General features: G+C 42.6%; 1 protein-coding gene across 1 annotated transcript in view; it reads left to right on the top strand.

Moving 5' to 3' along the window:
* Positions 1-14097, top strand: part of LOC120065642 (protein kinase C alpha type) — a 218668-nt gene that overhangs the window by 118624 nt on the left and 85947 nt on the right. Inside the window, exon 4 of the mRNA XM_039016710.1 lies at positions 8838-8949. Coding sequence (XP_038872638.1) covers positions 8838-8949 — 112 coding nt within the window. The remainder of the gene's footprint in view (positions 1-8837; positions 8950-14097) is intronic.

Genomic DNA, 14097 nt, shown 5'->3' with positions numbered 1-14097 from the left:
ACTGTTCCTTCTTTTCACTGTCATTTTTGGTTAGTATTGTGGAGTAACTACGATGTTGTTGGTCCGAGGCTAGCCGGCTACCGTGAGCCCTTCTTAAACAACCCAAATAGTCTGGGTAGACGTATTATTGCACACAGAGTGAGTTCATGCAGTTTGTGACTTGTTAAGCAAATGTTTACTCCTGAACTTATTTAGTCTTGCCATAACAAAGGGGTTGAAAACTTACCGACTTAAAATTTCTATAAACAAAATTCCGCTTTGACATTATGGGTTATTCTGTGTAGGCCAGTGACACAAAATCTCAATTTAATCGATTTTAATCCCACCCTGTAACACAACAAAATGCGTGAAAAGTCAAGGTGTGTGAGTACTTTCTGTATATCAGAACGATGCTTAGCTGAATCGGGTGTGTTTACACTGTTAGGTCTGGTCCAAAAGCATCCATACCCAGTAGTTCCCCAGGATGAGCGTAGTAGGCATAATGGGTTAAGTCCAATTCGGGAGCAGGTCAGATTTGATGATCTGCTGCTGTCACCTACCTCCGTGCCCCCCCCACACACACACACACACACACACACACACCACACACACCTACCTACCTTAATTGCCTGGTTGGTCCGGGTCGCGCCCACCCTTTCTCTCCAGCCTCTCTCATTAACTTGCGGAGGAGAGGACCACTATGTCCAAGCGCAAAACGGGCAACGATTTGCTAAAAAGAGAAACACTAAGTTAGCATGCTAATTGATTTTAATATTTTTTTTTTCATTAATGTGTTTGCCATTGTGCCATATAATCTCAAGCGTAGCCATCGGTTGCAGCCATAGATGGTGTTTTGCCATCAATCTCAATTAAGAACCAATTTGTCCGCTACTTTGCCCAGCAAAGATCCATGCTGATGTTGTAACTCCATCTAGCTGTAATGACCTTTTCCCTGTACAAACCAGTCAATCATCTCCTATAACCCTGTAACCTGATATCCCAGAATGCTACACTAAATGCTACGCTAATGCAGGGTTTCCCAATCTCCTGGGTGCACTACACAGCTGATTCAAATCATCGAAGCTTGATGATAAGTTGGTTATTTGAATCAGCTTTGTAGTGCTAGGGCAAAAACCAAAACGTGCACCCAGCGCGGGCCCCAGGACCGAGTTTGGGAAACCCTTCGCTATAACATAGCACAAGGTCTGACCTGAATGGCCAAGGCGAAAGGCCCAATTAGATCCTAATGAGAGACTGGCCACAGAGGTGGGTCCCCAGTCCCACAATCCACATTCCCCACCGTCCTCTGGTCAGATGTACTGGTTTAGAGGTAATACAGCCAAACTCTGGGACGTAGTGCCTTGCATATCTGTCACGGGGAATTGTTAACACGCACCTGAATGACAAAAGCTTGCTAATATATAGTCATATTAAAAGCTTGCTAGTTTATATCCACAATGAGGATTTCACAGTCTCTCCTTATAACTTTACTCTAGGCGTCCTGTGAATTATCTTGTGAAGTGAAATCCTAACCCAGTCTGCAAGCGTTTTCTTTGCCCATGCTAACTTACGTGACCAGAGATCAAAACAATAGATAAAGTCCTCGACAGCTGAACTCTCCTCCCCTCCTCTTATTCGTTCCTTGGAAGGAGAGAACAAGGCAATGGATGGAACACAAGTGGATAATCCTTCAGGATCAGATATGCGTGGGTGGACATGAGTAACTGCAGCTGGCGCGACAACCCTCTCTCGCTCTCTGCCTGCCTGTGTCTCTGTCTTGCTGTGTGTGTATCTCTCTCTCTCTCTCCCTCTCCTTTTAACCAGCCAGGTCTGCTTCGCCGAAAACACAGCGCGGACAGCTAATTAGGGGGTGTGCGCGTGTGAGAGTGAGAAGCAGGAGACGACAATGCAATTAAAATACAAACACTCACTCAGACACTTTTATTCCGGGTCCTTAATGTATCATCCAACACGACAAGGGGATGGAGTGGGATGAAGGTGGGAAATTGAAGCGATTTTTTTGAAGGGGTGTGTGCCAAGGTGCCCAGTTAGTTCCAACTGTAATGTGAGACAGCTGGCGAGCTGGAGAGGTGAGACAGCTTGGAGAGTAGAGCTGGGACGCTAAACCGAAAATGATCGACGCGGACCATACCTATCCCTTATCGCAGGCATTTTGCTGATATCGTTCATTGCAATAAGTAGCCTATACTAGAGAAATGTGAAGTTTGAAATGAAATAACTTTGCTAATATGTGCGGTTGTTAACAGGACGATTGATGGCCACATCCATCAAGGTAGTAGTTTAAAGGATAATTTAAAAACTGTGGCGCACAGTAATGTTATAAACGTATTGTTCTATTTAACGTTATCTCATCAATTCAGGCAATTTATCTTGATATAGATATTTGTCGATATCACTCTATTGGAGTGTCCAAGAGTCCTCAGGCCGGACCAACGTGTCACTGTGCCACAAGGATAAATGACAGAGTGAATCACATCGTTACCTCCCTGCTTAGCTCTCGATCACCCATCAAAAAGACACATAGCATCGTTCCCTTTCTCTCCCTCTTCTTTCATTAAGTGTGTTTCCTTTTTGGCAGACAGTCTACGATTGTGTCTCAAGGAACTGAGGAGATATTTTTGGCTGCGTTTCCCGAGCTTCATTCAGCGGGAGCATACGTTTATCCCCACTTTCCTGGAAAAGAGAGCAGCGCTCAGAGGGTTCCAGTTTTACAAACAGCCAGGTGTTCACATCAAATGGAATTCATTGCAAAGGGGTAGTCTGGATGGGGTTCTCAATGCAAATCCACTTCAAATTGAATTGGACTCTCTAAAAAGAGGCTTGTGGCTGAAATAGAGAAAAAACACACACTGTTGAATGCATGGGCAGTATGAATGAATCCATGATGCAGTTTGAGTACTGAGGCATAGTCCTAGTCATGGCATATTGACAATTCAATTCAGTTGACGCTTCGGCTGTGAGTGAGTGACACACAGATGGCATTATTCTCCAATTGAGTATGGATTATGAGTAGGGAGTGTGATGCGCGCCGCTAATGAATATCTGATCAGATTTTCCGTTTCCCCCGAATGTGTACTTTCAATGTGCCATTTTTCATACAATTAGTAACACGTGTACACATAAATGCAACTTTCAATGCACTCCCTTCCATGATGCTGATATGCTGTTTACATCAGGCCTCCAACCACGTCACATAACAACTTGATCTCAGTTTGCTATTCTATTGCGATGCCATGATCCATCTGGCATCGCCTCTATCCAGCACAGGGTACAGAAGAGATGACAACTCCCTGCTGTATTTACATTTGTGCTTTGTTTCTTCAGGAGATTATGTGCAAGATAGGACATGCGACTTTACTTACCTTCTCCCATATTTGTCCAAGGTAGAGATTGTGCCTCCTGTTTGCTTTAGAAATTGCCACAAAGGGAGATTCAGTCGAGCGATAGCTGGAATGTTTTCTCATCTATAAAACATTGCACTATTGAAAAACGAAAGGACCTGCGAGCAAGAAACCGAGTTCGTAAATGTGACAGGCAAGCCAATGGAATTAGGTTGCGTTGAAACGAATGACTGCATCATTGAAGCAACTGACTGCAACGTGTAAACGTGAATGTTGTCACCATAGAGATCCTATTAAGTTACTTAGTATTCTAATTCCTAATTCTACGGTTATAACATTGCGCTTCAGAGTTTATAGGCATGCATTACACTCTTTCATTGTATAGTTCAACAGCAATGTAAGCTGTAAAATAGACATTACCCTTTATAGGTTAAGTATAAGTATTCAGAACCCTTGACTTTTTCCAGATTTTGTTACGTTACAGCCTTATTCTAAAATAATTTAAATTACATGTTTTCCTCATCAATCTATACACAATACCCCATAATGACAAAGTGAAAACAGGTTTTTAGAAATGTATAAACAGAAATACTTTATAGGTCCCACAGTTGACAGTGCATGTCAGAGCAAAAACTAAGCCATGAGGTTGAAGGAATTATCCGTAGAGCTCCGAGACAGGATTGTGTCGAGGCACAGATCTGGAGAAGGGCCTTGGTCAGGGAGGTGACCAAGAACCCGATGGTCACTCTGACAGAGCTCCAGAGTACCTCTGTGGAGATCGGAGAATCTTATAGAAGGACAGCCATCTCTGCAGCACTCCACCAATCAGCCCTTTATGGTAAAAACCTGTTTTTGATTTGTCAAAAAGATTGATGAGGGGAAAACAACCATTTAATCAATTTAAAAAATAAGGCTGTAACGTAACAAAATGTGGAAAAATTCAAGGTGTCTGAATACTTTATGAATGCGCTGTAGATCACTTTCAAACCACATACTGAGGAGACCATTCCAGTTTTAGGGTAATGGCTACCGTAGATTATTATGCTCCTGTTATGCACACCGGACATGCTTTGGTAGTACCCAACTTGCTAATGACCATCAGGTCGCTAACGGCCTGGTACTCTGAGCTCTATTGGCCCTCTAACCACTCTGACATCACTGCAAATGCAATCAAAAATCACATCAAACATCATCAAAGAAGGATCATGTTTTTAAAACCCACCTCACCTTGATCAATTTGATGAAAGAAGTTCAACAGCAGGTTGAAAGTGAGTGTGAAGAATGGTCATTGTGGAGGTTGTTTCAAAGCCTAACACAACAAAATGGACAGTGCTTTCTAAGGTGATGATTCATTCAAAACACCCGTACGTATAATAGGGCTTATGCGTAGCCCAATGATTGTGCCGTTATACAATACATAGCCTATGCATGGCAGAAAAACATCAAACTAAACTGATATAAGATGTCTTTGGTGCGTAATTGGTCTAGTCTACTCTCCGTAATTAAACACATTTGAGTAATGGCCTTTGAGTGTGGGCTGTATTTTCATGCATACTGGATGGACTGGTTAGGCTACCTTATGCTACGCTCCAGCATTTCTATCCACGAGTCTGGGAGAGAACGTATAGCCCGAGGCTCATTGGTTGTGCAGGGTGATTTTGAATAGCCTATAATAGGGAATTTTAATAATTCATTGGGTGACATTACCTTTTAGCTATACAGAATATCTCACCACCATTCATGTCCATCTCCTCCTCTTTCTCCTTTATTCGTTTATCGAGCGTGCAGAAGGTGCCGAAATATGTTTCGTTGCGAAAGTATGTTACTATCGATGTTCCCGGACAGATTTCACTTGGTTTCCTAAGTTAAACACTGGGTAGCTGCAGGAACAAGGTTGGAGAGCCCATGGCATACAGAATTTGGGCGGATAATGGGCCATTCTAAATCAAAACTAGTTTTACATATTAGTACAGACGAGATTAAATTGTGAATAATCTGATGGGTAAAAGTTTGATCACTTGATGAGAGGAACAGCGTGTGCAGCCTGAGGCAAGTAACAGAATGCATGCTTTTTTTGCAACTTTCTCAAATCATCAGTAGCCTTTAGTCGCATCATGCAGCCCATTTTTAGATTTCTAAGAAATTCTAAGGTTTGTATCATTCACAACTAGTTGCCAGATAACTCTAAATCTAGCATTATATAGCATTTTTTTCCCCAAATGATCACTTTTATGCTCAACATGCTAAATGAACAAGGCTACAGCCTATGGCATGGCGTATAGCCAGATAACATACAGTAGGCCAACTCATATTCTGTTCTTCTTAAATACATTTTCTTCATATAAAAATGTTTCTTTAGACCTGACTAAAATAAATTGTGGATTTATTGTGATGGCGTATATTCAATTGATTTATTATACTATTTTAAAAGTACATGTTGCAAAGGCACACATCAGCAACTTGTATGCGTTGAGGCCTGGAGATACTAAATGTGTTTATGTTAATTAACGGTCAATTACCGTGGGCCCGGCACTCTTTTGCATGACAGTAACCGGCCGACACAGTTTCATGACGCCACAGCCTGTAGGTACGAAGTAGATGTTCTCCATGTAGAGCCCCATCTCATCTTCTTCTTTACTTTATCTCATGATCTCTTTAATGGCGGTATTATCAACATCTCTTTGAACATCGTAATTGACTTTCTATCTTTTTATACGGTTTTATTTATTTATTTCAGTTATTACATTCTTACGATGGGCAATGGATTTACAATAGATTTCATTTCCAGCGAAGCTCGGCATACTCTGTTCTGACCGGCCCCTGTAGGACTAAACTCTGTTATTTCTAACTTCCTGTTCTCCGTGGATATAAAACTGAGTCCTTGTGATAATTGCCGTGATTTGACTATCCAAACTACAGTACGGACAAGGATCTGATGAGGTGTTGCGTCTCGTAAAGCTGTACCGTTGGCCTGATTCTAAACAGGTGCTGTTAACCCCGCTATGTAAACACATGGTCACGTTTGGAGATTATAACAGAAAACCAGACACCATAGTGAAGCTGTTCACACTCTACATGTAGTACTACTGCTCCAGGGAGTCTACCTACCATACTGATCTATGATAGGCTGCAATACCGGGACACGTTTTCTATCCTTCTGATCTCTTACACTTGCTTGGACCTTTTTATCTTTGTTCACCATGCTCCATGCTCCAAGGGCAACACTCCTATTTGATCTTAGAGGTATATTACATTGGCACACCATGCTCTTTGGGCCTCAGTAACGCTCCGGTCCTGGTCTGGGATCAGTTTCACAGCACACCTATCCAGGTGTTGCAGATGGCTGTTGGAGGGCTGTATACTGACTTCAGAGCTGTCCTTGATGATCCAGTGATAAGCAAGGAGAGATAATCATGTCAGGTGATACTATGGTGTCAGAAGTCTACTGCTTTGATACACACATGGCTCATTGTCGAGGGAAACAAGGAAAAGATGCCCAACGCTCTCTGTGTCAATCAACCGTGGCCTGCAAATATGAAAGATAGAGGAGTATCAAAGGTTGTTTAAATTACTACTCATTTGAGCTCTTTGAGCACTTCGTATCCTATTATGACTCATGTTGTCATGTCAATGACCGTAGTAACCAACCATTCACTAAGGATTGTTTGGTTATTTTCTCCCTCGGAAAAGTAGTGTAGTAGGATGGAGTTGCCCGTATACACTGCTCTAAGATCAGTGTTTTGTTTTTCCTCCTATTGTTGAAGTTCCAGTTTGAGGAGTGAAAGCTGATCCTAGATCTGTGTCTAAGGCCAACTTCTACTCTGAACACCCGGGGGTACTGACGTCAGTTCATACATGTTATTTTATAATGATATACATTACTAGAACATGTCTACAACTCTAGTGAAACCCCAAGTCAACATCGGTGTATAATATCTATCCTTGACTTTTCTGACATCTGTTAGTCATCCAATCAGTTTCTCACCTACTCTCTTTGAAACAGATTGATATACTGTGATTCTCCATGAAAACCAATTTTTTTTCACAATGTATACCAAATCATTAATAGTGTATAAGACTGATTTAAATGCACCAGCATCGCCTGGAGGACGGGGTTGTGGATTAGCCAGGTACTGAACTGGTACATGAAGGCCATGGTCTGTTGCACTTTGCCTCACACAAACCAATTCCGGAGTGACACATTCTCGCCCAATTACAACAAAGCTTATTGGTATGTACAGTTGTAGACTGTTTTTGCTGCTATTACCAGTTCGGAATATAATGTTGTGTACGCTACTGCTACAAAGTCACTGTTCCATTTCTTTGTGTGTCGCAGTACAGTGCCTTCAGAAAGTACACACACCCCTTTACTTATTCCCCAAAAACATTCCATAAAATAAAATTCACCGCTGAAATGTCTTCAGTCTATAAGTATTCAACCCCTTTATGTCAATCCTAAATCAATTTTCTAAATGTTCTTCCACTTTGACATTACCGAGTATTTTGTGTAGATCGTTGACCAAAAATGACAATTAAATTCATTTTAATCCCACTTTGTAACACAGAAAAATGTGAAAAAGGGTCAAGGGGTGTGAATACTTTCTGAAGGCTTTGTATGCAAGATGTAGGAGTAGCACTAAGAGTACTGTAGTACAGTAGATCAGTTCCAGCTAATAAAAAGTCCAAATGTAACATAAGGTGCAGCCATGGCTGTGGCTCAGACAATCAGTCTACAGTGATTGACCGACTGCAGAAGTTGGATTTTCACCTCAAGTGTGGCCTCCACGTATGAGTGGTTAATGAAAATGTAAAAAGCAAGCGTGCCGATTGCAATCGATGCACGATCAGCGCTGGGAGTTCTGAGCCTGCGGGACATGCTTTTGACAGCTTTTTATTGTGTTTTTTTACAGACCATTTAACAGCAAGCCAGTCAGTGCAAAATAGAATTAGAGGTTTGGAGATTGTGATGGTTCTATTTAGAAAAGTACAATGTCCTCTCATTTTGAATTCTGTAAAAAAATGGCCCTATTTCATTATTAGAACAGTCCTTGCAGAAATGATTTTGCCCTTAGCCTTGTCTAATTCATTTCATGTTTGCTTCTTTTCCTCATAGAAAGATACTTTTTCAAGCCAGTGCTTATATAAAGAAGAACATTCTTTATATAGGCAGTACAAGTTCTAAAAGTGTTTCATTCAAATGAAATGACTAGCGCAGACTCATCTCGTTATCTCATGTATCGACTCCAATTATTACTCTCATATATTTTTCATATCCTGCCATGTCTGGCTCAGTTGAACAGCGTTTCCGTCATTACTGTATCTGTGGAAAAGGAACTTGAACTGTACAGTCTGGAGTTGATAAAAACACTTTTTTTCAAGCTCTACATTCATGTTTTGGGTACCTTTTCTTTCTGTGGCATACCACTCTGATCGTACTGCGTATTATACATGATCACACTTAACCAACTACTCACCATGTCTCTTTTGTCTTTGCAGGACCCCAGAACCAAGCACAAGTTTAAGATCCACACCTATGGCAGCCCCACTTTCTGCGACCACTGTGGCTCTCTCCTGTATGGTCTCATCCACCAGGGGATGAAGTGTGACAGTGAGTAATGTATCTCTCCATCCACTTAGCCTGGGGATCACTATACACAACCTGCGATATAAACCTTAAGCGGGCACGCGGTGCACCTGGCTATGGCCAATCTAACCAATAGTGGAGCGATGATGTTACACCCATCGCGGTTGATGTCGTCTGGTTTGCTTGGTTAGCTAGCTAGCAAGCTACACTGAACAAAAATGTAGAGTGTTGGTCCCATGTTTCATGAGCTGAAATAAAAGATCCCAGAAATGTTCCAAATGCCTAAAAAAACGTATTTCTCTAAAATGTTTTGCTCAAATTTGTTTACATCCCTGTTAGTGAGCATTTCTCCTTTGCCAAGATAATCCATCCACCTGACAGGTGTGGCATATCAAGAAGCTGATTAAACAGCATGATCATTACACAAGTGCACCTTGTACTGGGGACAATAAAAGGCAGCTCTGAAATGTGCAGTTTTGTCACACAACAGAATGCCATAGATGTCTCAAGTTTTGAAGGAGCATGCAATTGGCATGTTGACTGCAGGAATGTCCATTAGAGCTGTTACCAGACAATTTAATGTTAATTTCTCTACCATAAGCCGCCTCCAACCTCATTTTAGAGAATTTGGCAGTACTTCCAACCGGCCTCACAACTGCAGACCACATGTATGGCATTGGGTGGGCGAGAGGTTTGCTGACGTCAACGTTGTGAACAGAGTGCCCCATGGTGGTGGTAGGTTTATGGTATGGGCAGGCACCAAACACAATTGCATTTTACCGGTGGCAATTTGAATGCACAGAGATACCGTGACGAGATCCTGAGGACATTCTGAGGCATACATTTTTTTAAGGTATCTGTGACCAAAACATGCATATCTGTATTCCCAGTCATGTGAAATCCATAGATTAATGCCTAATGAATGTATTACAATTTACTAACTTTCTTATTTGAACTGTAACTCAGTAAAATTGTCAAAATTGTTGCATGTTGCATTTATATTTTTGTTCCTTATGAATACATGGCTCTGAGTCTGGCAAGCACTGGCAGGAGTATGGGGTAACCTTAGTTACAGCGTGGTGAGGGTGAATTCAATTCTTTCTTCAACATCTTGCTAGCTGGCTAGTTATCTAGCTAGTTGTAGCAAAAGGACTTTCTACAAAATGTTGGTAGCTAGCTAGCAACATTAGCAAAGCTAGCTACACAGTCACATTGGCTACCTAGCAACATGACATAATTTCTAAATTCTGGAAGCAGTGGAAACACAATATGAGCTAACCCACCGAGGCCCAACCCGGGTTGATTTCAAACTTCCAATGGAAACAAGGCTTTAGATGGGTTCAAAATATATTTAAACCTAGCTTTATTGACGTCACTCATACTGCACAGGACACAATGACGTGTCCTGTGCAATGCCCAATGATGATTTCCATTATTTAAAACTGCATTTCCGTTTTCTGTCCATTCCTTCCAGCAGTTTCCCCTCTGAAACCCACACACGATTCACATGATTCACTCTTTCCAGAGATCTTTAAATATACATTATCAAAGCTGCTGCGGGCCTGTTATTAGTACAGTTCCCTCAAGTTTATGATTTTCATATGTGATAAAGCACAAATGATTAATTCAATGGTAAATAGTGCCTCATATCTCTTCACCAGAGCTGGCGTTTAATACTAATTATGACTCAGGGCTATATGTAAATAGGGATTAGGTTATGGTGGAAAATGAGTTTGGCACATGCTGGCTGTTCTAATCCTACTGCAAATTAGATTATCATCATTTGTTTTTAATTGTGTGTTGCCACGTTATAGACTAGAGGCAATATGGGATATGTTCTGGTCAGCCTCAGAGAACAACATCGACCTATACGGTGACTCGTTGAGTGAGTTTTTATTAGGAAGTGCATTGGAGATGTTGTACCCACTGTGACTATTAAAACCTACCCTAACCAGAAACCGCGGATGGATGGCGGCATTCGGGCCAAACTGAAAGCGCAAACCACCCCATTTAACCATGGAAAGAGGTCTGGGATTATGGCTGAATATAAACAGTGTAGTTATTCCCTCCGCAAGGCAATCAAACAAGCGAAATGCCGGTACAGGGACAAAGTGGAGTCGCAATTCAACGGCTCAGACACGAGACGTATGTGTCAGGGTCTACAGGAAATCACGGACTACAAAAAGAAAACTAGCCACGTCACAGACACCGACGTCTTGCTTCCAGACAAACTAAACACCTTTGCCCGCTTTGAGGATAACACAGTGCCACCGTCGCGGCCCACTAACAAGGACTGCGCCCCCCCCCCCTCTCCTTTTCCGTGGCCGACGTGAGTAAAACATTTAAACGTGTTAACCCTCGCAAGGCTGCTGGCCCAGACGGCGTCCCTAGCCGCGTCCTCAGAGCAGGCGCAGACCAGCTGTCTGGTGTGTTTACGGCAGAGGTGTGGACTCGAGTCACATGACTTGGACTCGAGTCACAAATATGATGACTCGACTTTGACTTTAACACCAATGACTCGTGACTTGACTTGGACTTGAGCCTTATGACTCGACCTGACTTGATACCCTCCCCAAGCCCAAATATTAAAGAATATGCTACTAAAAAAAGTGTGCAGCGCATCTACTCTTCACTTAACGGATTACATGAATCGGACAGCAGCCAATTAAATTGTGCGTGGCAGTGCAGAGGAACATCGGCGGGTGAATTCAGATGGAGCCTTTGCAAAGATCATACCCAAAATTATTATTTTCGGCTGTAAAGACAAAGCTGTATCAACAAAAAACGGATTGCAACTTGCAAAACATGCGGGAAGAAAATTACAGATGGAGGTGCAACAATTTCCAACTTTGTTCGACATTTGAAGCAGCACGAAGAACGTTATGTCGTGGCTAATATAGCCGACAGCTATATATTTTATTGTATTACTAGTGTATCATGTAGGCTAGCGTAACGTTAAATCAATGAGCCTCCACACAGTCAGTCAGTGCGGGAACGTGATCATTGCACCCAAGTTTGAGCTACAACTGGCTAGGCAGTTGGTAGCCTAAATCCTGCCTGATGTTCCAAAAACAAAGTTGGGCGATCGTGTACAAGCTTACATCGCCAGATTGCGCCCCATAGCGATCCTCGATCACTATTGGGGGGGGGGGGGAGATATCTTTCTCATGGCTACCCATGTATTTCCATGGAAATATAATGTTTATTTGGAAAGTAATAAATATATAGATATTTTTAAAAGCATTCATGATTTGCATAAATGTAATATACTAACTATTACTCTATTACTAACTATTACTCTTGTTAAAAATATGAAATGGTATTACATTTGGTGAAGATCACGCGTAGCACATTCATCTCCAGCACATCTATCACTCCAGTGTTTTATTGTTATATTGTATTTACTTCGCCACCATGGCCTATTTATTGCCTTAACTCCCTTATCTTACCTCATTTGCACACACTGTATATAGACCTTTTCTACTGTATTATTGACTGTATGTCTGTTTATTCCATGTGTAACTCTGTGTTGTTGTATGTGTCGAACTGCTTTGCTTTATCGTGGCCAGGTCGCAGTTGTAAATGAGAACTTGTTCTCAACTGGCCGACCTGGTTAAATAAAGGTGAAAAAAAGAGCACATTATGACTTGTTTAGGACTCAAAACTCAAAGTTAAAGACTTGAGACTTGACTTGATACTTGCCTGTCTTGACTTGGGACTTGACTCCGACTTGCCTGTCTTGACTTGGGACTTGTAAAACAATGACTTGGTCCCACCTCTGGTTTACGGACATATTCAATCACTCCCTATCCCAGTCTGCTGTCCCCACATGCTTCAAGATGGCCGCCATTGTTCCTGTACCCAAGAAGGCAAAGATAATTTAACTAAATGACTACCGCCCCGTAGCACTCACTTCTGTCATCATGAAGTGCTTTGAGAAACTAGTCAAGGATCATATCACCTCTACCTTACTGGCTACCCTAGACCCACTTCAGTTTGCATACCACCCCAACAGGTCCACAGACGATGCAATAGCCATCACACTGCACACTGCCCTATCCCATCTAGGACAAGAGGAATACCTATGTAAGAATGCCTTTTCAATGACTACAGCTCAGCATTCAACACCATAGTACCCTCCAAGCTCATCATCAAGCTGGAGGCCCTGGGTCTCAACCCCGCCCTGTGTAATTGGATCCTGGACTTTCTGACGGATCGCCCCCCAGGTGGTGAAGGTAGGAAACAACATCTCCACTTCACTGACCCTCAACACTGGGGCCCCATAAGGGTGCGTGCTCAGCCCCCTCCTGTACTCCCTGTGCACCCATGACTGTGTGGCCATGCACGCCTCCAACTCAATCATCAAGTTTGCAGACAACACTACAGTAGTGGGCTTGATTACCAACAACAACGACGAGACAGCCTACAGGGAGGCGGTGAGGGCCCTCGGAGTGTGGCGTCAGGAAAACAACCTCAAACTCAACGTCAACAAAACAAAGGAGATGATCATGGACTTCAGGAAACAGCAGAGGGAGCACCCCCCTATCCACATCAAAGGGACAGCAGTAGAGAAGGTGGAAAGTTTTTAAGTTCCTCTGCGTACACATCACAGACAAACTGAAATGGTCCACCCACACAGACAGCGTTGTGAAGAAGGCACAACAGCGCCTCTTCAACCTCAGGAGGCTGAAGAAATTCGGCTTGTCACCAAAAGCACTCACAAACCTTTACAGATGCACAATCGAGAGCATCCTGTCGGGCTGTATCACAGCCTGGTACGGCAACTGCACCGCCCTCAACCACAAGGCTCTCCAGAGGGTGGTGCGGCCTGCACAACGCATCACTGGGGGCAAACTACCTGCCCTCCATGACACCTATGGCACCTGATGTCACAGGAAGGCCAAAAAGATCAAGGACAACAACCACCCGAGCCACTGCCTGTTCACACCGCTATCATCCAGAAGGCGAGGTCAGTACAGGTGCATCAAAGCAGGGACCGAGAGACTAAAGAACAGCTTCTCTCTCAAGGTCATCAGACTGCTAAACAGCAATCACTAACTCAGAGAGGCTGCTGCCTACATTGAGACCCAATCACTGGCCACTTTAATAAGTGGATCACTAGTCACTTAAACAATGCCACTTTAATAATGTTTACATATCTTAATTACTCAT

Source organism: Salvelinus namaycush, chromosome 2, assembly GCF_016432855.1.
Source record: "Salvelinus namaycush isolate Seneca chromosome 2, SaNama_1.0, whole genome shotgun sequence".
Classification (NCBI taxonomy): Eukaryota; Metazoa; Chordata; class Actinopteri; order Salmoniformes; family Salmonidae; genus Salvelinus; species Salvelinus namaycush.
Note: the sequence above shows the minus strand (reverse complement) of the source record. Positions and strands in the feature narration are given on the sequence as shown.